Genomic DNA, 25,312 nt, shown 5'->3' with positions numbered 1-25,312 from the left:
CAAAACAAAAACAAACAAATAAACAAAACCCCAAGAAACAACAAGTGTTGATGAGGATGTGGATAAAAAGGTGGAATGCAAATTGGTACAGCCATTGGAGTGTCTTCAAAAAAATTAAAAATAGAACAACCCTACAATCTAGGAATCCCACTACTGGGTATTTACCCCCAAAATACAAAAACACTAATTCAAAGGGATACAGGCATTCCTATGTTTATTGCAGCATTATCTACACTAGCCAAACTGTGGAAGCAGCTCAAGTATCCATCAACTGATGAAAGGATAAAGATGTCATATATAATATATAATGGAATATTTTCCAGCTGTAAAGAAGAATGAAATCTTGCCATTTGCAACAACAAGGATAGAGCTAGTGAGTATAATGCTGAGTGAAATAAGTCAGTCAGAGAAGACAAATACCATATGATTTCATTCATACATGGGATTTAAGAAACAAAACAAACAAGCAAAGAAAAAAAATGAGCAAAGGAAAAGAGGAAGACAAAACAAGAAACAAACTCTTAACTATAGAGAACAAACTGATGGTTACCAGAGGGAGGTAGGTGGGGGGGGGGGGGATGGGGAAAACAGGGGAGGGGGATTAAAGAGTACATTTATCATGATGAAATAAAATAAAATAATTTTAAAAAGGGGTGCCTGGGTGGCTCAGTTGATTGAGCATCTGACTCTTGATTTCAGCTCAGGTCATGATCCCAGGGTCATGGGACCAAGCCCCGCATCGGGCTCTGCCCTGAGCATGGAGCCTACTTGGGATTCTCTCTGTCTCTCTCTCTCTCTCTCTCTCTCTCCCTCTACCCCTCTCCCCCCACCCCACACACTCTCTCTCTCTCTCTCTAAAATAAAGAAAAAAAAACTGAGAAAAAATGGAAACACAGAGAAGGGAGTGACTAATTTTAGCTCTGCAAGCTTCTTAGAGAAGGCAATATCTGGGCTGGGTCTGAAAGGTGAGTAGTTCTGTGAGCAGAGAGCTGGAAAGGACATTCAAGACAGAGGGTGTGAAAGAATTTGACTTCTCTTAGAGCCTCAGGACAGCTTACAGGAGAAATATAAGGGTTCTGCTGTGGGGGCACCTGGCTCAGTCAGTAAAGCATGCAACTCTTGATCTTGGAGTTGTGAGTTTGAGCCCCACGTTGGGTGTGGAGATTACTGAAAAATAAAATTTAGCCCTGGGTGGCTCAGTTGGTTGAGTGTACGACTTCAGCTCAGGTCATGATCTCACGCTTCATGAGTTCAAGCTCCACATTAGGCTCTGTGCTGACAGCTCAGAGCCTGGAGCCTGCTTCAGATTCTGTGTCTCCCTCTCTCTTGCCCCCTCCCCTGCTCACACTCTGTCTCTCAAAAATGAATAAATGTTAAAAACAAACAAACAAACAAAATTTTTAGAAATTGCTTTAATGAGGTAAAGGTCCTGAGAACAGAAAAGGACATGAAAAAAGAGACATGGTTGCAATAAAGCACAGAAATAAAAATAACTGTTTTTGTCAAAGGATATTTTGGGTTTTAAAAAACTTTAACCAGGGGTGCCTGGCTGGCTCAGTCAGTGGAATATGCAACTCTTGACCTCCAGGTTGTGGGTTCAAGCCCCACATTAGGTGTAGATTGTTCAAAAATAAAATCTTAAAAGAAAAAAAGCAAAAACAAAAAACTTCAACCAAAGAAAAGTAATGAAAGAAGAGTAGGAAAAGAACAAATTCACACAAACAGGTTTTAATGCACAGACCTGGGATGAAGAAATGTTGGGGAATGAGAACACACATATAGGCAAAGAAATGCCCACTGGGCCAAGAAACAAAGGTTGAAGAATGATAAAGTTACTCAGTTACTGAAAACATAAGAAAGTTATGTGATTCATAGAACAGAGAGTAGAAGGGAAAACTCCATTGTGTGTCTGAGCAGAGCCAGATGTGTTGAGTCTGCTGAGTTCAAGGGTAGTGAACTTCTATCAAGGATGAATGACTGAGGAGGTTTTGCAGATCTCCAAGCCCAAAGAATTTAAACCTCGACATTCTCTAACAGCTATGGAAGTATATCATAAAAAGCACAAAAGCAAGATTAATGGAACATATAAGACTGGCCATGAAACAAACATTAATAAATGTAAAAATTCAACATATAGTAAAAAGTATTATTAAGACATATTATACTGAGTGAAGAAAAAGTTAAATCTTCATCTCAAACCATATACCAAAATAACTCCAAATAGATCAAAGCACTAAATAAAACAAAACACTAAATAAAAAAAACAAAAAACAAAACTAAAAGAACCTAAAAGAAAGGAAATGATGAGACTATTAATCTGCCTGTGGGATTGGGAAGAAATTCCTAAGCATTAAAGCAAGGGAAGAAAACACATGCGTGCATGCACAGAATGAATAAATTTACAATGACAAAAATTTAAATGACTCTCAGTTAAAAATCAGAGACAAAATTGAGACGGAAATGAAAACTAAGGGAAGTATTTGCATGAAATATGACAGATAACACAATGCTTACTACCTAAAGAACTCATACAAAAAAAAAAAAAACAGAATAAACCACAATAGAGAAAAAACATGAAGAGATAATGCATAGAATAGAAACAGTTAATAACATGAAAAATATTCATCCTCACACACAAAGATTAAGTCCTTTTCAAAATTCAAAAATGTAAGTCCTATCAATTGACAACAAGCAAAAAAAGGATGGCATTTAATAATGTTGGTGGCTTTGTGGTGAATATGTAAATCGACCTGATGACTCTGGAAAGCAATCTGGCCCTGTGTATCAGGAGGCTATAAAAAGTGTAGACCTTTTGATCCAGCAAGCCCTCTACTAAGAGTCTGTCTATAGAAATATTTAGAAATTCGTTCAATATTTATAAAAAGTGGTATTCACTTACAGCATTTATATTAGAGAAAGTCAGAAATTATTTACATTCCAAAACAACAACAGCAGTAGCTGGCACTTATATAATGCTTACTGCGTGGCAAGCTGTGTCTGAAGTGCTTTACATATAATAACCTATTTAGCCCTTAAAACACCCCTATGAAGTAGAAATTATTATAAGCCACATTTTACACATGAGAAAACTATGACATAATGAGGGATAATTATGATACTGAAAATCCATTCAATGAAAAAGCATGCAATTATTATTACAGAGAGTAACTGTTCTATTCCAGCCCAAACACCATAGGAAAAATGTGGCCCCCACCCCACCTCTGCCACCAACGACCATACAGGAAGTCTAGACTTCTCCCCTTGCCACCTGTAACAAACCACCTCAAACCTTCATGTCAGAAAAGGCCAAGTGGGGAGCTCACCCTCAGCAGATGAAAATATAAAAATATTCCTGGGGTGCGTGGGTGGCTCAGTTGGTTGAGCATCTGACTTCAGGTCAGGTCATAATCTCACTGCTCATGGGTTCGAGCCCCGTGTTGGGCTCTATGCTGACAGCTCAGAGCCTGGAGCCTGTTTCGGATTCTGTCTCCCTCTCTCTCTGCCCTTCCCCCCATTCACGCTCTGTCTCTCTCTCTCAAAAATAAATAAAAATTTAAAAGTTTTTTGAAGAAAAAAAAAATATTCCTGAAGGGGCACCTGGGTGGCTCAGTCAGGTGAGCATCTGACTCTTGATTTTGGCTTAAGTCATGATCCCACAGTGCTGGGAATGAGCCCCATGTTGGGCTCTGCACTGGGCATGGAGCCTGCTTGAGATTCTCTCTCCCCCTCTGCCCCTCTCCCTTGCTCACCTGCATACTCTAACTAAAAACCAAAAATAAAATAAAATGTTAGGGGCTACTGGGTTCCTCAGTCAGTGAAGCTTCTGACTCTTGGGTCTCAGCTCAGGTCAAGATCTCACGGTTCATGGGTTCAAGCCGCATGTCAGGCTCTGCACTGGTGGTGTGGAGCCTGCTTGTGATTCTCTCTCTCCCTTCTCTGTACCTCCCCTGCTCACTCCCACTCTCCCTAAATAAATAAATAAACATCAAAAAAATAAAAATAAAATGTTAAAAATATATATATATGAGAGAGATTATAGCTGATATTTACTTTTTATAATGAGCCTGTATTACTTGTCAAATCAAGAAAAACACTGTTTAAAAAACCAGACAGGTCTAAACACTCCAGTCAAAAAATAGAGGGGCCGAATGGATAAAAAACAAGACCCATCTATATGCTACCTGCAAGAGACTCATTTCAGAGGTAAGGACACACACACACACACACACACACACACTGGAAGTAAAAGGATGGAAAAAGATATTCCCTACAAATAGCCAAAAAAAAGCTGAGGTGGCTATACTTATGACAAAATAGACTTTAAGATAAAGATTGTAATAAGAGGCAACGGTCTTTATATAATGCTAAAGGAGTCAATCCATCAAGAGGATATAATATTTGTAAATATACTATACCCAACATAGGAGCATGCATATATATATATATGCATATGTATATATATGCATATGTATATATATATGTATATATATATATATATATATATATATATATATATATATACACACACACCTAAAGGGAGAAATAGACAACAATATAATAATAGTAGGGGACTTTAATACTCCACTTCATCAATGGTCAAAATAGATCATCCAGACAAAAATCAATACAGAAATATTAGTCTTAAACTGCACATTAGACCAGAGGAACTTAACAGACGTATGTAGAACATTCCATCCAAAAGCAAGAGAATGTACACTCTTCTCAAGCACACACAGAACATTCTCCAAGACAGATCATATATTAGGCCAAAAATAAGTTTTTTTTTTTTAAATTTATTTATTTATTTTCACACAGAGAAAGAGAGGAAGAGAAAGAAGGCAAGTGGGAGAAGGGCAGAGAGAGAGGGAGACAGAAGGAGAGAGAGAATCCTCCTCACTCAAAGCTCAGAGCCTGACTGCGGGCTTGAACTCCTGAACCATGAGATCATGACCTGAACCAAAATCAAGAGTTGGACGCTTAGTCAACTGAGCTAACCAGGTGCCCCCAAAATAAGTCTTAATACATTTCAAAAGACTGAAATCATATCAAGTATCTTTTCTGACCACAGTGGTATAAAACTAGAAATCAATTACAGGAAGAAAAATGGAAAACTCACACATATGAGGAGATTAATCAACCACACTATTGAACAACCAATGGGTAAATGGAGAAATCTAGGAGAAATTAAAAAAACTACCTTGAGATAAATGACAGTAGAAATATAACATATCAAAACTAATGGAACACAGCAAAAGCAGTTCTAAGAAGGAACCTCATAGTGATAAGCACCTACTTTAAGAAACAAGAAACTAAAGATTCCACCAAAACTGCTAGACCTAATAAATGAATTCAGTAAAGTTGCAGGACACAAAATCAATATACAAAAATTTGTTGTATTTCTATACTCCAATAATGAACTACCAGAAAGAGAAATTAAGAAAACAATTCCATTTACAATTGCATCAAAAAGAATAAAATGCCTAGGAATAAATTTAACCAAAGAGGTGAAAGACCTGTACACTAAATATAAGACACTGATAAAAGAAAACTGAAGACAACACAAATAAATGGAAAGATATTCTGTGCTTATGGATTAGAAGAATTAATATTATTAAAATGTCTTTACTACCCAAAGCAATCTACAGATTCAGTGCTATCCCTATCAAAATTCCAAAGGCATTTTTCATGGAAATAGAAAAAATAAACCTAAAATTTGTATAGAATCACAAAAGACCCCAAATAGCCAAAGCAATAAGGAAGAACAAAGGAAGGAGGCATCACACTTCCTGATTTCAAACTATATTACAAAGGTATAGTAATCAAAACAGTATGGTATTAGCATAAAAACAGACACATAAATCAATGAAATGGAAGACTAGAGAGCCCACAAATTAACCCACGCATATATGGTAAATGAATTTACAACAGAGGAGCTAAGAATAAATAGTGGGGGAAAAGGCAGTCTCTTCAATAAATGGTGTTGGAAAAACCGTACAGCAACATACAAAAGAATGAAACTGGACTCCTACCTTACACCATACACAAAATATCAACTCAAAATGGATTAAAGACTTAAATGTAAGATCTGAAACCATAAAACTCCTAGAAGAAAACACAGGCAGTAAGTTCCTTGACATCAGTCTTGGTCATGATTTTTTGGATTTGGCACCAAAAGCAAAAATAAATAAGTGGTACTATATCAAACTAAAAATCTTCTGCACAGCAAAGGAGACCATCCACAAAATGAAAAGGCAACCTACAGAATGGGAGAAAGTACTGGTAAATCATATATCTGATAAGGGATTAATATTCAAAATATGAAAAAAAAAAAACTCATATAAGTCAATAGCAAAAAACCCCAAGCAATCTGATTTTTTTCATGGGCAGAGGATGTGAAGAGACATTTTTCCAAAGAAGACATACAGATGGCCAAAAGGTAAATAAAAAGGTGCTCAACATCACCAATCAGGGGAATGCAAATCAAAACCACAATGATAGTACCACAAGATAGCACCTCACACCTGTTAGAATGGCTGTTCTCAAAAAGACTAGAAATAACAAGTGTTGGCAAGGGTGTGGAGAAAAGGGAACCCTCATGCACTGTTGGTAGGAATGTAAATTGGTGCAGCTACTGTGGAAGACAGTATGGAGATTCCTCACAAAATTAAAAATAGAACTATCATATGATATAGCGATCCTGCTTCTAGGTATTTATTTAAAGGAAACAAAACACTAACTGGATAAGATATCTGCACCCCCATGTTCACTGCAGCATTATTTACGATAGCCAAGACATGGAAGCAACCTGATAGATGGACAAAGACGTGCTGGACACACACACACAGGAATATTATTTAGCCATTAAAAAAAGGAAAGTTTGCCATTTGTGACACATGCATTGACCTTGAGGGCATCGTGCTAAGTGAGATGAGTCAGACAGAAAGACAAATACCATATGATCTCATTTATATGTGGAATCTAAAAAAAATAAAAAAACAAAACAAAAACAAAACTCATAGATAAAGAGAACAGACTGGTGGTTGCCAGAAGTGGGGGGGAGGGGGTGAAATGTGTGAAGGGGGTCAAAAGGTGCAAACTCCCAGTTATAAAATAAGTCATGGGAATGTAATGTATAGTGTGCTGCTAGATTTAATAATACTATATTGTATATTTGAAAGTTACTAAGTAGATCTGAAAAGTTCTTATCACAAGAAAAAAATGTGTAACTATGTGTGGTGACAGAATTATGTTAACTAGACTTATTGTGGTGTGCATTTTACAATGTACACAATGTATTGAGTCATTATGTTAATAATACAATGTTATGGGGCACTTGAGTGGTTCAGCTGACTATCCCCAACTCTTGATTTCAGCATAGGTCATGATTCCAGGGTTGTGGAATGGAGTCCTGCATTGGTGGGCTTGGCACTGAGCATGGAGCCTGCTTGGGATTCTCTCTCTCCCTCTCTCCCTCTCCCTCTCCCCTCCCTGTCTCTCTCTGTCACTCTCTCCGCCCCGCCCCCCCACCCCCCCTCCGCCTCTGCCCCTCTCCCCCTCTGACATACTCTCTCTCTCTAATAATGATTATACTAAAATCTTATGTCAATTATATCTCAATCTTGAAAAACAGGGATGGTGACCCCTGGTTAAGCGTGTGACTCTTAGTCTGTGCTGGGAGCGCAGAACCTACTTGGGATCCTCTCTCTGCCCCTCCCCTGCTCAGGTGTGCACTCTCTCTCTCTCAAAATCAAGGTGCGCCTGGGTGGCACAGTTGGTTAAAGGTCCCACTTCAGCTCAGGTCATGATCTCACTGTCTGCAGGTTCAAGCCCCAAGTTGGGCTCTGTGTTGACAGCTCAGAGCCTAGAGCCTGTTAGGAATTCTGTGTCTCCCTCTCTGTCTGCCCCTCCCCCACTCACACTCTGTTTTTCAAAAATAAATAAACATTAAAAAAATTTGGGGGCGCCTGGGTGGCGCAGTCGGTTAAGCCTCCGACTTCAGCCAGGTCACGATCTCGCGGTCCGCGAGTTCGAGCCCCGCGTCAGGCTCTGGGCTGATGGCTCAGAGCCTGGAGCCTGTTTCCGATTGTGTGTCTCCCTCTCTCTCTGCCCCTCCCCCGTTCATGCTCTGTCTCTCTCTGTCCCAAAAATAAATAAACGTTGAAAAAAAAAATTTAAATTCCAAAATCAATAAACTTAAAAAAAAGAATTGTTAAAAAAAAAACCCAGAGATATTCAGTTTCCCTCTACTATTCTAAGCTGGAAGACAGCATGGTTCACTGAAAGAGAGAAAGTTTTGGAATCTAACAGATGTATTTTTATTTTATTTTATTTATTTTAATTTTTTATTTTTTATTAAACAAATTTTTTTAACATTTATTTATTATTGAGAGACAGATCGTGAGCATGGGAGGGGCAAAGAGAGGGGAGACACAGAATCTGAAGCAGGCTCCAGGCTCTGAGCTGTCAGCAAAGAGCCAGAAGCAGGACTTAAACTCAGAAACCAAGAGATCAAGATGTGAGCCGAAGTTGGACGCTTAACTGACTGAGCTACCCAGGTGCCCCTATTTATTTTAATTTTTTTAATATTTATTTTGAGAGAGCATGCACACATGTGCCGAGAGAGAGAATCCCAAGCAGGCTCTACGCTTTCACGGTACAGCCTGATGCAGGGCTTGATCTCACAACCCTGGGATCATGACCTGAGCCAAAATCAAGAGTTGGACATTCAACCAACTGAGCAATCCAGGCACCCCTATTATTTTTTATTTTAGAGAGAGAGAGAGTGCTCGAGTGGGAGAGAGGGGCAGAGGGAGAGAGAGAGAGAGAGAGAGAGAGAGAGAGAGAGAGAGAAAGAAAGAGAGAGAGAGAGAGAAAAAAAGGAAGGGAGGAAGGGAGGAAGGAAGGAAGGAAGGAAGGAAGGAAGGAAGGAAGGAAGGAAGAAAGAAAGAAAGAAAGAAAGAAAGAAAGAAAGAAAGAAAGAAAGAAAGAAAGAAAGAATCTCAAGCAGGCTGTCAGGGTAGAGCCCTAGGTGGGGCCCGATCCCACGACCCTGGAATCATAACCTGTGCTGAAATCAAGAGATGGACATTCAAACGACTAAGCCACCTTGGCACCCCTAACAGATGTGTTTTTAAATTTTGAATTTTCTGCATACTACCAGCATGACTTTGGACAAATTACTGAATCTCACTCTACCTTAGCTTCTTCAACTACAATGTGAGGAAAGAATCCCCTACACACAGGATAGTTGTGAGGATTAAAGAAAATAATCCATGTGAAGTCCCTGACAAAAAACTAGGCACTCAATATAAGTCCCAAACCTCTTGCCTATCCACTTCCCAGAGGCAGGTAAACTGTGTGACACCAGCTGAGGATGATGCCAACCTGACAGCAACTCCAGGGATGGGCATGGGTTCACAGTGGGCCCAGGTCAGCCCAATTAGAATTCTCGAGACGGAGAGGGCTGATTTCAAGTCTGCTGGGGCTGTAGTTCTAAAATGTAATCCTTGGTTAGCTCCCAGGGGCTCTGAAATACTCTCATTCAAAGAGCAGAGGGAAGGGTAGGGAGCTTGAGATCTTCTAAGAGTGGCCATGAACTAAAACTCAGGTGGCCTAAGAATGCTGGTGAAGTGCGCCTGTCTTGATTAACTAGTTATTACTATTTTTAGCTGTTACACCTGCCGTGGGCAGGGCCCATTCCTGGGTTTTAGCTTGGAAGGCCAGTTTTGTCTTTGAACCAGTTGGCCTGGAGTTTGGTGTTTTGTGCTACAAACTGGATTGCCAGCTTTGTCCAGCCCTCCTGAAGTGACTGCTGCCTAAAGAATTTCTCATCATGTAAACACAACTCTCTTGAAGCAGGCCTTTGAAAATGCTTCTGGTATCAATATTGTTTACTATGAAATAATGCTGCCTTATTAGCAGCTCAAGAGGCTGGATTCAGGGCAAAAAGATGCAAAATATGTTCTATAACTATGATAAAGTTGGGAAGGAAGAGGGACTTTCAGAATAGAGAAATAGAGACCCTATTTGTAATGGTATGGGATAAAGCTAAGGACTGTCTAATCCCAGGCACCGGGGATGGCAGCTCCTCCATGAAACTGAGTCTGCAGGTGCTTGATCAGTCAGGCAGGATTGAAGTTGCCTCAAGAAGTTGCCAAAGGCTACTAGATTGTCTTAACACTTGCAGCTTTCTTTCTTTACCTGTGGATTTCCCCTAAATCCTCTGGTCTCCCTAGCACTTGGCAACATTTGCATTTCCTGAGACTTCACAGAGAGGAGGAGCCGGGTGACAGTAGAGTAGCTTCCCACCCAATGTCTCCTGCACAGACCATGGTTTTTCAGAGGACCGGGCTGTCTCCAAAGCCCAGCCCCGGAAAGACAAAGATCTCAGATGAATAGAAGCTCCATAAGGACTTAAAATTCCAATTTGCCGAGGTGTGGTCTTTCTAACTTGTTACTGCCTCCCCCTTCCCCTTCTCCATCCTAGGACACTACTGGAATTTAGTCTGACTTCCACGTCTCAGGATTGTCAACCAGAACATAAACTACTGAACAGCGTAACACCTTCAGGCACTACTGAAGGCAAAGAGTCGGGCTTTTCCTAAGCTTCCCTAGGTGGCGAAGATCTTTTTAAAAAAAAAAAAAAATTTTTTTAATGTTTTATTTATTTTTGAGGGAGAGAGAGACAGAGCATGAGCAGGGACGGGGCACAGAGAGAGGGAGACACAGAATCCGAAGCAGGCTCCAGGCTCTGAGCCATCAGCCCAGAGCCCGACGCAGGGCTTGAACTCATGAACCATGAGATCATGACCTGAGCCGAAGTCGGATGCTCAACCGACTGAGGCAAAGATCTTAAATCTTACTCTTTCTATACTTTTTCTGTCTCTTCCCTAGTCACTCTCTACTAGTCTGTGCCATATGCCAGCACTTCCTTGGAAGTGCTTCTAATCTGCTGTTTCTTTTCTGGTATGGTCTGGAAAAACAGATAAACTGTTTTGGTTCTTTTAAAATAACTTTACAATTTTAAAAATTAATTATTTAAAAATGAATTTAACGAATTAATTAAATTTTAATTAAATTAAAAAAATTTAAATCTTATAACTGTTATAATTGTGCCTCAAATGAGAGCCCACAGGTATAGGAAAGTATGGGGGTTCCCCTTACAAATAAAGGGAATGTGCTTTCTGGGGCAGGGAGTTTTGCTTATGCCCAGGGCCCAGAACAGTGCTCTGAACAGTGCCTGGCACTTAATCTTAGTAGGTACACAATAAGTACCTATTGAATGAAAGGGGCTCACGTTCACTTGTTCTCAACCAAAACACATTCAGAAAGTCTCAGCCAAGTCTACTTCAGGCCCAATGAAGAGTAGAAGTGAGCACTGTCCTGACCCTAGGAGACCTTACCACTATTTCACAATCTTCCCTTCTACTTGCTAATGCCGTCTCTTGAGAAACCAAGTCTGGAAAAGAGAAAAAAATCACTAGGGCAGACCGTCAGAAGAACCATGATGGGAACTAAATGTTATCCCCCAGAGCCCACATCACAGAAGAGAAGGATGAATCATGAATTAGCAGCCACCCAGCCCTTCCTGGAGGCCCCATAACTGGTTCTGCCACTTGTAGCAACCTAAGTCCAGAGCAGGGGAGTGGGTTGGGAAGTGGGTCTCCAACCATCTCCACTGGGCTTTGTGCCAGCCACGCAGCAGGGCCTCTGACAATTCACCTGCCTCCAATTTCACCTCTTGAGGGAAACGGCATCCTGACTCACTCAAAAAAGGCAAGGCGCTAAGGGGTCCCATAAATATAAAACAGTCATCATTATTAACTTAAAAGAAAGGTGCCCTACAAAGAAGAGATCATTATTTTTTTAAAGGCTGCTGTCCTTATGATAAAACTTGGGACCAAGTAAGTAAGTGGTACAGGTAATTAAGCCCAGTTCTCAAAAGCCAGACTCATAGGTCAGACTCAGATAGAGGACAGATAAGGAAACCACTCTGTGTGACAACAGGTACTAAACCTTGCCAGTGAATCAGCTAGAAAACCATTATCAGGCCTGGTTCCAGGAATGGGAACAGTCCATAATCACAGCCCAGGCACTCATTTAATTTCTCCCCAAGCCTGGGGGAGGCAGATATCTCATCCCACACCAGCTAGAACACCAGAGGTTATGTGACTGCCTCATGTCACAGGCAGAAAGTAAACCACAGAGCTCAGGGTACTTATGCAGAAGCTCCTCTTGCCTGACATATTGGTCATTTTCATTCCCGACAGCCTCTGGCCCACACTGCAACAGCACTGCAGAGAAATCCCTAAATGCCTGGTCATTACAAAAACCACACAGCTCCTAAGACTCAGTACAAGCAGGTGCCAGCCAGCCCCCAGACCGGTCCCCTCAGCTCAATGTTTCCAGATGTGGGCCTGCTGTTGGTACTGAGACGATACCGGGAGAACTTGGACCTCACACCAACATCTTTCTCAGGTTGCTTGCTAACCACGGCGCAAGGCCCCAGACTCGGCGACCTATACAGCCTGGAACAACTGGGACTGTACACAGAGCTTGACCTGCTTCTCCCCAAATGCTGCCCGTATGCACCCTTTGGATCTGGGTCCTTGGACCATCCTTGAGGTCACTCCTATCCCTCAGGCTCTCACCTCTGGGTCCCCCTCCTTCCTTTACCCCTCTCAGCACCACCTCCTGGGCCTAACCCCAGCGCTACCATTCTTAGCCTACTTTCCCAAACCAGCTACCCCAAGGAGCCCTGTCTACAGCCCCACTCCCTCCCTCCCATCCTTATCCTAAGCATCCCTGTATCAGGCTCAGACTCCAAAATCTTTGCCCATCTTCTTGCCTCAGGCAGTAGATTCCCACCCCTCGCATCTACCAGATATTTTGAGTCTGACTGCCCCTCACTTCTCCCCGCTGCCTACTGCCACCCTCAACCCCTGCAGACTTGGGTCCCCAGTCCCAAAGCATTCTCTCTGCCCCATCTCTGCCATCTCTCAGGGTACAGAACTTCTCTCTGGGCCTTGGTACTTCCTGCATCTTACTTATTTCCTTTTTTCCTGTAACACAGTGGTTTCCTGTAAAAACAAATTTATATTAGTAAAAAGAAGTGAGTCCATTTAAAGAAAAATAATAATAACTAGATAACAGCAGTCAGGAACAGCAAAAATTGGGAAAGCAACTATTCAAATGGAGAATACTTGCTTTTTTGCTTTTTTTGTTATTTTAAGATTTTATTAAAAAAAATTTTTTTTACATGTATTTATTTTTGAGAAACAGAGTGAGACAAAGCATGCGTGGGGGAGGGACAGAGAGAGAAGGAGACACAGAATCTGAAACAGGCTCCAGGCTCTGAGCAAGCAGTCAGCACAGAGCCTGATGCAGGGCTCGAACCCATGAACTGTGAGATCATGACCTGAGCCGAAGTTGGACGTTCAACCGACTGAGCCACCCAGGCGCCCCTTAAGATTTTATATTTAAGTAATCTCTACACCCAAAGTGGGGCTAGAACTTACAACCCTGAGATCAAGAGTCACATGCTCTTCTGACTGAGCCAGCCAGGCACCCCTGGATGGAGAATAGTTTGAGTGTTGCTTTAGCTGAAATGGAAACTGCACTGTGATAGTTTCAACATACATTTTAATGCACTTCCTCAAGCTGTCTGGATCAGCTTAATACCTGTCGGGTTCACCCAGGTCTGGCAGCTTTACTCAGAGTCAAAGCTCTGTCTGTGTCACAGTTGGAGTCATGAGGCTCTCTGGGGCCCACAGACCTGTCTCTTGTTGCCCTAATTGCGCCTGCAGTGTGGGTCATGGAAAAAGCTCTGAAATAAAAGTAGAAAATTCGGGTTTGGGCAAGCACTCTGCATTTATTAGCCACCTTATGTTGGGCAAATCAATTAAACTCTTGAGTCTTAAGTCTTCTCATATATAAATTGGACCTAATATTCCTTGCCTATCTCACAGGCCTGTCTTGAAGATCACATCAAATGAGATAATTTATGTGAAAGCACTTTGGTGTCATATAAATGTAAGGTATTATCTTAAACGCTAATGAATAACCTGCAGCTTACAAACACAAATGAATCACTGCTTTTGACTTAACAGGCAGCCAAGTAACTTCAAAAATCCAGAGCTCCGGACAATAAAACCCAGGAATGAGTTAACCATCAGAGGGATGCAGATAGGGCTCCCAGAGCCACCCAGTGCTAGTCAGGCCCTTGGTGAATGAAGGACAGTCGTCTGGAGAAACCAGACTTGTGCCCAACCTTGAGTCTTCAAGTAAGACACTCTGGGAAAGGCTCCTGTGACAGTGAATTGAATCAGGCACACCTCACATTCAGAAATGGCTCCCAGATGTCCATAAAATCAAGTCCAACCACTATAGCACCTAGAGGTCCAAAGATACCACATTTTTCAGATTCATCTCCTGTCATATCTTCAACATACCCAAGGCAATGTCCCATTCCTTGTCATGCCAGGCACTTTTACTTCTATACCTACATACTCATGCTGTTCCTTGAAGCCCTTCTCTATTCTCTGTCCTCAAAGACGTATTCTTCCTAATTCTGGAAGAATGTTGGTGTATCACCTTCTAGAATATAATAGAAATATGGAGGGTTTTTTAAAAATGTTTATTTATTTATTTTGAGAGAGAGAGAGCGTGAGCAGAGAATCCCAAGCAGGCTCCACACTGACAGTGCAGAATCTGATGTGCGGCTTGATCCTACAACCCTGGGATCATGACCTGAGCCGAAATCAAGAGTCAGATGCTTAACTGACCGAGCTACCCAGGCTCCAGAAATATGGAGTTTAAATAAAGGTATTAGCTAGCATATAGGTAAAATAGGCTTTTCCTTAAAGCAACTTATATGCTATAATATAACCTTCCTTCCTGAAAATGTCAATGTTAATTGTCTTTGGTAGTTTTCCTGGTAAACAGACATAAAATTTGAGTCTTGAAAGAGTTAATCAAAATGGATTTTCAAGTACCTGGCTTCATCAAGTAATGCTTGCCAAGATACAATGAGTTACATACCCTACAAAGGGCTTCAAATGAAAGGTGAGGCTGCAATAGACAACAGAGACCTGTGCCAACTGTATAGGAGTGGAAAGAATATTATACTGGCTCCAGTCTGGGTCTGATGCTCATTATCCGGGTGGTCTGGAGCAAGTTCCATAAGCTCTCTGGACCTCTATCCTCCTGTCTACAAAATGAAGAGAATCAACAACCGTGAAGATCCCTCCTGTGATATATTCTTTTCTCCCCTCAAGGTCTTGCACAAAAACACCTCCTCAGAGAAGTCTTCCCTAATCCTGCCACTCTATGAATCATGCCTTCTTTTTTGTTGTTATTGTTTTGTTTTTGAGATATGGGAGAGAGGGGCAGAGTGGAGGGAGGCAGAGGATCTGAAGTGGGCCCTGCACTGATAGCAGTGAGACGGCTGTGGGGCTCGAACTCACAAACTGTGAGATCATGACCTGAGCCAAAGTCAGACACTCAACTGACAGAGCCACCCATGTGGCCCCGAATCGTGCCTTCTTTATTCCTATAGCATTTTCCTTAAATACTATAAGGAAGTTCCTTAAATACTATAAGTATTTTCCTTAAATACTATATATGGAACCTCTTTCATTTTACCTCAAAATTCATTGTTCACTATACTGTGTGAGCTGGCCGAAAGCAGACTGATGTCTTATTCAGCTCTAAAACCCCACCATGCCTATATGGTACCTTGTCTTTGGTGATATACTCCGCTCATCTGTAGATCTGAACTGAACAGTGAACTCTGCTGATCCTCAATTTTGCTCTACCTAATTCCCCACCTCCTTTCTACCTTGACTGCTATGACAATCACTGAGTCAGCACTGGGCCTGTCAGGGCTGGAATGAGTGAGAAGGGCTAAGGAGTAGAGGGCAACCTTAGACGTGAGGTGTGGGAGATGTGTATTTGACATTAGTGCTTACAATGTAAGGAAAGTGGAAGGACAATATTAACAGCAAGAGCTAACATGTAGTCTGCATTCGCTCTGTACCAGGCACCATGCTAAATGCTTTACTTGTATCGAGCTTTACTACAATGCTGGCAGGAAGGGACTGCCATCATTCCCATTTTGCAGACAAGGAAGCCAAGGCACACAGAGGTTAAACGTTTGCTCAAGGTCACAAACTAGTTAAGTTATGGAGTCAATGACTTAACAATTACTTTCGAGTCAAAGTCCACTTTCTTAACTATCACTGCTAATAAGTCAAAGGTGATGATAAAAGCGCATTGACAATTCCCAACATTGCTCAATGCTCTGTATTATAATTTTCATCCACTTTTGACATATGGTAGATGCAATAAACAATAATTCTTGGCCTTATTTGTTAAAGATTAGTTATAAAAACTGTTCTTTTCTCTTTCATTTATTGTGAGAGACAGAGAGAGTGTTCACGTGGACGCATGAGTTGGGGAGAAGCAGAGAAATCCACAGTCAGTGCAGAGCCCAACATAGGACTCGAACTCACAAATGGAGATCATGACCTGAGCCAAAAGCAAGAGTCAGATGCTTAACCAACTGAGCCACCCAGGTGCCCCTGAAACTGTTATTTTTTATACAATGCTACACTCTATAGGAAGTGATGATCTGATTAAAAAAGCATTAACTTCTAGGGGTGCCTGGGTGGCTCAGTCAGTTGAGCACTCACTCTTGATTGCATCCGACTCGATTTCGGCTCAGGTCATGATCTCTCAGTTCATGAGTTCGAGCCCCCAGTAGGGCTCTACACTGACAGTGTTGAGCCTGCTTGGAATTCCTCTCTGCTCTTCCCCTGCTCTTTTTTTTTTTCTCTCTCTCTCTCTCTCTCTCAACAAATAAATAAACATTTTTTAAAAAAGCATCAACTTCTAGAATTATAAACTTTAACCTCTGCATTCCATAATGATGGGACACACACACAAAGATGGGCCACAGGAGCAAGAGATGGAAAAGGTGGAAAAAGGAAACAGGCAAGATGGGGCAACTCTATAGGGACCACTTTTTTCACATTTGTATCCCTAGCACCAACTCTGAGGCTGACACATGCTAGGCACTTAATAAAATTTGTGGAATCAGGGCTGCCTGGGTGACTTAGTTGGTTAAGCATCTGACTTTGGCTCAGGTCATGATCTCACAGTTCCTGAGTTTGAGTCTCTCATTGGGTGAGCTCGAGCCCCGCTTCCAGTGACCTGCTTCCCACCCCACCCCACCCCACCCCACCCCCCGTGTGTGTGTGTGTGTGTGTGTGTGTGTGTGTGTGTGTGTGTCTGTCTCCCCCTTGTGGGATTTTCTCTCTCTCTCTGTTCTCATTCACTTGCATCCTCTCTCTTTCAATTAAAAAAAAAAGTTTGTGAAATCAAAAGTTTGTGGGAAATAGTTCTACTCTCCTCTGAAACACACACGGAGAATGGGAAAGGAAACCAAAATGAAACAGGAAGAACACTGTAAAGTTTGATTTAATAAAGGTCCAGTGTGTGCCTGTTCTGGGCAGGGCACTGGGCACACAGTGTGCTGCTTTCAAGAGTCAGGGTGGGGGCTGTGAGCAGAGACATGGGCAATCCTGCCTACTTGGCAAGAGTATAAGTTGGTACTACTTCTCTGAGAGAAAACTTTGAAAAAGCTTTTAGTGGGGGGCCTGGCTGGTTCAGTTGGTAGAGCATGGAACTCTTGATCTTGGGGTTGTGAGTTCAAGCCCAATGTTGGGTGTACAGATTACTTTTAAAAATTCTGTTAAAAAGCTTTTACATATATTTACTTTTGGTCTAGTAATTTTACTTTGTCACAAAGTACTACTGTCTAAGAAAATAATAGTGCATATTCATCCAATCACTCAACAAGGATTCACTGAGCACCTATCAAGGGCTAGGCACTATTCTAGGTGCTAGAGACAGCAATAAACAGAGGAAGTCCCTTCCTTCCTGGATTTTTTACATTCTAATGGGGGATAAGCAGATGGATATAGTAATATAAAATGGCAGTGAGCGTTAGTAGTGAGAAGCACTACTTAGAAATATATGTAGCAGTGTCAGGGTGTGGAGGTAGCTAATATAAATTGGTGGTCAGGGAAACCCTCCCTGAGGAGGTTATACACGAATAGAAATCTGAATAAGGGGTGGGAATGAGATATAAAATACACAACTGCCAGAGAAGAATGTTCTAAGCAGAAGGATTAGCAGATATAAAGGCCATGAAACAAGAATGTGTTTAGGTGAGTTTGAAAAAAATCACCCGAGGCCCATTTCACACCCAGAAGGAAGGTTATTATCCAAAAAAAGAGGAAATAACAAGTGTTGCAAAGGATGTGGAGAAATTGGAACCCTTGTACATTGCTGGTGGGAATGTACAATGGTGTAGCTGCTGCATAAGGCAGTATAACCAAAATATTAAACATAGAGTTATCATATGGTCCAGCAATTCCATTTATGGGTATATATCCAAAAGAACTGAAAGCAGGACTTTAACAGATATATATACACTTGTGTTCATAGTAGCATTATTCACAATAGTCAAAAGGTGGCAATGATCCAAACGTCTGTCAACAGATGAATGGATAAACAAAATATGGTAATGTGGCATATACATTCAACGAAATATTATTCAAACTTAAAAAGGGGGGCACCTGGCTGGCTCACTTTGACCTTGGGGTTGTGAATTCAAGTCCCGCACTGGGTATACAAATTACTTTTAAAAAATAACATCTTAGGGGCACCTGGGTGGCTCAGTAGGTTAAGTGTTCAACTTTGGCTCAGGTCATGATCTTGCAGTCTGTGGGTCCAAGCCCTACATTGGTCTCTATGCTGTCAGCTCGGAGCCAGCTTTGGATCCTTGGTCTCCCTCTTTCTCTGTCCCTCCCCCGCTTGCTCTCACTCTTTCTCTTTCAAAAATAAATAGAAAACATTTTTTAAAAAAGGGTTAGGGTTAGGGGCGCCTGGGTGGCTCAGTCGGTTGGACGTCCGACTTTGGCTCAGGTCATGATCTCACAGTTTGTGAGTTCGAGCCCCGTGTCGGGCTCTGTGCTGACAGCTGGGAGCCTGGAGCCTGCTTCGGATTCTGTGTCTCCCTCTCTCTCTGTTCCTCCCCTGCTTGCACCCTCTCTTAAGATTAAAAAAAAATTTTTTTTAAGGGTTAAAATGGGGCACCTGGGTGGCTCAGTCAGTTAAGCGTCCAACTCGGTTCAGGTCATGATCTCACAGTTCATGAGTTCAAGCCCTGCATTGGGCTCTGCTGACAGCTCAGAGCCTGGAGCCTGCTTTGGATTCTGTATCTCCCTCTGTCTCTCTGCCCCTCCCTGGCTTGTGCTCTTTCTCTCTCAAAAATAAATAAATAAACATTTTTTAAAAAGGGTTAAAATGGTAAATTTTATGCTATGCAAAACATAACATAACATAACATAACATAACATAACATAACATAACATAACATAACATAACATAACATAACATAGGATTGAGATGCAGGAGCTTAGTGAGCAAGGGGAGAATGGCAGGGAACATGAAGGAAAGGCAACAAGAGCCCCAAGGGCCAGGAAAGGCTTTCAGGTATTACTCTAAGACTGATGAGAAGCCACTGGGAAGTTGGAGCAGAAGTGACACAATCTGATCCACATTCTAAAGGCTTACTCTGGCTGCTGTGTGAAGAGGCTCAAGAGGGCAAGAGCAGAACTAGGAAAAGGGCCATAACGCCACTGTAGTTGCCCAGGTTAATTCCTGAGATTATTTCAGATTCTCTCGAGGGCTTGCAAACAGCATGAATTCATGACCTAGTCTTCATTTTGGCAGGCCTTGGGGACTTGCTCCAGCAGAGAGTGAGTGAGTGAGTGGGAGATGGGGGCTGTATGCATGAGCACACATAGGCATGTGCACATGAGCACGTAAGCATCAGGGGCTCAGGGGACTGAGCTTGGGTTCTAGCAGGGGACTGAATTTCCAGGGCATGATCCTCTTCCCAGGAACACTTCCACACCAAATCCAGGTCCTTGACTCAAGGGTTTTCTACAAGAAGATTATATCATGCCCAGCCTATCTCCTCTGAGGCTGGAATGGGAACAAAAATGTCTACCTGGGAATTGCTGAGGCTCTAAATTTCCACCAAAGGCATTGTTTAGCCCACTTCTGAACCTGTGAGGTTCGCTGCACTAGGAGGTTGACAGAAGGGGTAAGTTCCATGTATAGAAAGGTAGAGCTGAACTTGCCCCTAATTCTAGTACGGGTAGGCAAACTTTTTCTGTAAAAGGCCAAAAATTGTAGGAGGCCACATGTGGTCTTTGTCAAACATTCTTTTTTGTTCTGATTTTGGTTTGGCTTGGTTAGTTGGTTGTTTTCATTATAAAATATATATAACTTACAGGGCGCCTGGGTGGCTTAGTTGGTTGAGTGACCAACTCTTGATTTTGCCTCAGGTTGTGCTCCCAGGGTCCTGGGATTGAGCCCCAAGTCAGGCTCTGCGCTACATGCTCTCTCTCTTTTGGGCACCTGAGTGGCTCAGTCAGTTGAGCGTCCAACTCTTGATTTCAGCTCAGCTCATGATTTCATAGTTCCTGAGATCCAGCCCCACACTGGGCTCTGTGCTGACAGTGTGGAGCCTGCTTGGGATTCTCTCTCTCTCTGCCCCTCTACCCTGCTTGTTCTCTCTCTCTCTCTCTCTCTCTCTCAAAATAAAAATAAATAAACTTAAAATAATAATAATAGTTATAGCCATCATAATGGGTGTAAAGTAGTATCTCATTGTGTTTTTGACTTATATTTACCTAATGATTAGTGGTATTGGACATCTTTTTTTTAAGTTTTTAATGTTTATTTATTTTTAAAGGAGAGAGACACAGAGAGTGAGCGAGGGAGGAGCAGAAAGAGGGAGACACAGAATAGGAGCTGTCAGCACAGAGCCCAATGTGGGACTCGAACTCACAAACCATGAGATCATGACCTGAGCTGAAGTTGGACGCTCAATTGACTGAGCCATCCAGGTGCCCCTGGACAACTTTTCATGTACTTGTTGGCCATTTATATATTTCTTTGGAGAAATATCTATTCAAGTCCTTTGCCCATTTTTTAACATGTTTGATTTTTTGCTGCTGAGTTGTTTGTTTTTTTACAATCCTTTAAATATGTAAAAACCATTCTTAGCTCATGGCCTATTACAAAATTTGTAGTTGAGGCCATTTGACCCCTGAAGCCAGAGTTTGCCCAGCTCCCTCATTTTACATTTGAGGAAAGTCAGCCCTGAAGAGAGACAGTGACTGCCTCAAGGTTCATGATTCTCAAGTCAAGTTGTAGTGGTCTCTATAGCCACTACCTCATTCATTCAACAAATATTTATCGAGAGAGCCTCTTCTGTGTCAGTCACAGAAGGGGCTGCTACAGAAGTGAATGAGCCAGATCCACTCCTCAGAGCTAGGAGTACAGAGGGGATTAAGGCACCAAACAAATAATCACACAAATAAATATGTAATTACGAACTGAAATAAGAGCTAGAAAGGAGGAAAGCCAACTGTTATGAAAGAGAAAAATAGACAAGGCCTCTCTAAGGATATGCCATTTAAGTTGAGTTCTGGAGGATAAATAAAAGTGACCTAGGTTAGGGGCACCTGGGTGGCTCAGTCGGTTAAGCGTCCAACTCGATTTAGGCTCAGCTCATGGTCTCGTGTTTCATGGGTTCGGGCCCTGTGTGGGGCTCTGCACTGATGTGCGGAGACTGCTTGGGATTCTTTCCCTCCCTCTCTCTGCCCTTCCCCTGCTCACACTCTGTCTCTCTCTCTCTCCAAAATAAACAAACAAACAAACAAACATTTAAAAAATCTAACAAAAAAATTTTATAATATGCAATCGGGGGAGGGAAAGAGAGAGAGGGAGACACAGAATCCGAAGCAGGCTCCAGGCTCTGAGCTGTCAGCACATAGGCCAACCCGGGGCTCGAACCCACAAACCATGAGATCATGACCTGAGCCAAAGTCAGACATTTAACCCCCAAAAATGTTTTTTAAGTAACCCAGGTTAACAGAAGCGGCAGAGGAGTATTCCTGGCAGAAGGAAATACACGCATGAAGGGTTAAGAAATTATATTGAGTATATTATTAAAAGTGCAATAGGGCTCTTATCAAGATCATTCCATTTTCTGTGAAAAGAATAGAATGTCAGTGTACAACAGGTCAAAATGCAATAGATTGAAAGTAAAAAGACAAATTGGAAGACTACTATAATTGTTCAGACGGAAGTTGATAGGGCTTGGGCTGGACTGGCAGCAGTGGAAACAAAGATAAGTGAACGGTTTTGAGAATTATTTGGGAGGGTAACTCATTAGCACCCGGTGATGGACTAGATGGCAGAAGTGAGAAGATGAGGTATCAACAACAACTCCAGGGGCACCTGACTGGCTCAGTCAGTGGAGAATGCGACTCTTGACCTCAGGGTCATGAGTTTGAGCCCCACGTTGGGCAAAGAATGACTCCAGGTTCCTAGTTCAAGTGGATGGATGGTAGTGCCATTTACCATGAGAGAGAAGTGCAAGGAAGGAGAAGGTTTGGAGACAAAAGGTCCAGAATTCAATTTTAGATGTAGTAAGATTTAGACCCCCGTGAAGCATCCAAATGGAGAACTCAAACCAGCAGATGGATATACAGATATACACAGAAAAGTGGTCTGAAGGAAAGTTAAAATTGGTGTTGGTATGAGCTGAGCTGTATGGTGCTGGACAAGGGCCAAAGTGATACAGTGGAAGGAACACTGACCTGGTCCAGGCGTCAGGGAATCTAGGTCCCAGTTCCAATTCTGTCACTAACCACCCTCTCTGAGCTTCAGTTTCACCATCATTAATACAAGGAGATTGGCCTAGATCATGGCTTCTTTAGTCTTTTTTGGGGTAAGAATTAACTCCTCTCCTCAAAAATGAATACACAGTATTATACATGATTTCAGGGTTTACTCCATTCGTGTCACCTTTCTATGGACACCAAAGGAACAACTCCTAGACTATATGACCAGACAACCAAAGTTTAGAAGGCTTTTTTTTCTACATGCTTTATATATATATATAATATAATATATATATAATATATATATAATATATATATTTATTACATATAATATATATTATATATAAGTTACATATATAAATTATATAAATATATATTTATTATATAAAAATATATATTTATATTATTATTATATATTATAAATATATATAGTATATATTTTTATATATTATATTTTATATATATAATATATATATTTTTATATAGTATATATTTATATAATATATATATATAAAGGTCCTCCAGGCACTGTTAGAAAATATGACAGGCACTGAACCAAGGAAAGAGGGAACATCAGGGCCTAGGTCTCCCTGGCTCTCTACCAAAAAGTATCCATCACCATGAAACTAGTGTCTCCAAAGTTTCAAGTCTACTTTTCACAGTTTATCTAATTTAACTCTTTCTTCTTGGCCTATGCTCCAGACAAAGTGGACTCCCCTTTCTTGTAATATCCTTCCTTCCTCTCCACGCATCCAAACTCTGCCTGTTCTTCAAGGCTTCAAATGACTTATCTATTTTCCCCACCCCTTCTCCCAAACGAGAAACCACCTCAGCCTACTATGAAAATCCACAGTACTTTGTCTGTATCCCTCTTAAGGAATTTACCATGTTCTTCCTTATATTATAGTTGTGCCTCCCCTATTAAAAGATAGGAACAGCAGCTTTTATCCTGTATAAAGAGCCTTCTCACATATCCCTTATCTCATCTGAGTGAAAAATGGATCCTATCCATACTGACCCAATCAGACATTGGTCTCTTGCTAGACAATAGCCTCACCTGACCCCTTTAAATGGCATCTCATCCATCCACATCCAGCTCTGAGCAATACACACATCAGCGGCTACCCAAATGCCTTCCTCAGAAGTTCTCAACTTCAGGGTTCCAACATACTGGCTGGGTTTGGTGTAAAATGTCCAAAGTAATTTCTCACTATTAATGAAGTACCAATTAAATAATTTACAAATGTAGAGCACTCAGAATAGAGTCCAGCCCACAGTAAGCACTATATAGGTGTTGGGCATTATTAACACTGAAATTTTAGGATTTATGAGATGGGTGTAGCGGATGCTTTTGGTGCTCTGTACACACCCACGGCCCACTTCTGATTTCAGTGGCAGCTGCGGGAGACAGTGATGTGCAGGCTGATAGCATCTCTCCTCCAGAACCCTGTAGGTCTCCTTGCTTTTCTGCCCCAGAGCCTCCTCTTGTCACAAGCTCGCTCAAGCCATGAGCTAGACAGCCAGGAAGTACAGGCACATTCGCGGGCATTAACTTTCATCTGATGAATTATCTGCTTCCCCTTCCTACATTGTTATAACCTCTACTATTATCCAGGGGAAGATAACAAAACTCCTAATTACAGCTTGACCGGTTAACATCCCACTCCCTGGCACCTTTATCAACACTTTCCCGTGGAACTTAATTTAAGGCCATCTGCCTTTACTCTTCTGATCTTCCGTCTCTGAGCCCATCAGCACGTTTTCAGAGGGCAACAATGGGCTGGGGTGGAAAAAAGAAATGACAAAGTCATAGGTCACACTGCCAAGAAAGATGAAAAGGGAGTGGAGAAACCTTGAGACTCGGCCTTTTTTTCCCGCCCTAGGCTCTCAGCGGAGTTAAATCGGCCTTCATAGGTGACTATGTAGTACCTCAAGCCACCGACACGGCAGAAGCGGACTCCGGAGCCGACACTGCGCAGGCGCAGGGCGGGGGCTAGGGTTTCCTCAGTTCACTCAACTACTTCTCTTCTACACAAGGGCCATAGGGACAGCACAGTACCCTGCGCAAGGAGCCTTCCTTCTGTGCACCCCAATTCCTCGTGAGGCCCTCACACCGGCCAGGAAACGTCTGGGAAACCACCTTCTAAGGTCGTCGGGCCGCCCCTCACTCCGCGCCCAGGGCCCGGCCGAACCTGGAAAGCGGGTGCCAGCTGCTGGCGAGGCGCCAAGACAGGAAGGGCCGCCAGGCCTGGTCGGATTCGGCCCTTCTCACCACCGTTCTCACCTCTTTGTCCGCTGCTTTCTCCTCGATACCTAGCAGGGCGTACAGGTCCATCTGTAAGAGCTCCTTGGTCACCGCCATGGTTCCAATCCTGACTGGATTCGTACTACAACTCCCAAGAGTCTAAGCGTGCGTAGGGATTCCCAGGGACTGTTGTCGCCAGCGAGCTGAATGGCGCTTAGCCCCCTGGGAAATGTCGTGTTCTGGATCAGGCTTGACTGTCTATGAGGGAAGCGAGCAAGTGAATGAACTACGCCTCCCA

General features: G+C 42.1%; 1 protein-coding gene across 2 annotated transcripts in view; it reads right to left on the bottom strand.

The window, feature by feature from the left end:
• DNAJC17 (DnaJ heat shock protein family (Hsp40) member C17) overlaps positions 1-25,312 on the bottom strand; it is a 50,275-nt gene that overhangs the window by 17,228 nt on the left and 7,735 nt on the right. Inside the window, exon 1 of one of the 2 annotated variants that reach the window (XM_015064918.3) lies at positions 25,054-25,264. The exons of the other annotated variant lie outside the window; for it this stretch is intronic. Coding sequence (XP_014920404.1) covers positions 25,054-25,131 — 78 coding nt within the window. The 5' untranslated portion in view covers positions 25,132-25,264. Of the gene's footprint in view, positions 1-25,053; positions 25,265-25,312 lie in introns of those variants that run through there. 2 annotated transcript variants of the gene reach the window in all.

The sequence above is a fragment of the Acinonyx jubatus genome, chromosome B3 (assembly GCF_027475565.1).
Source record: "Acinonyx jubatus isolate Ajub_Pintada_27869175 chromosome B3, VMU_Ajub_asm_v1.0, whole genome shotgun sequence".
Classification (NCBI taxonomy): Eukaryota; Metazoa; Chordata; class Mammalia; order Carnivora; family Felidae; genus Acinonyx; species Acinonyx jubatus.
Note: the sequence above shows the minus strand (reverse complement) of the source record. Positions and strands in the feature narration are given on the sequence as shown.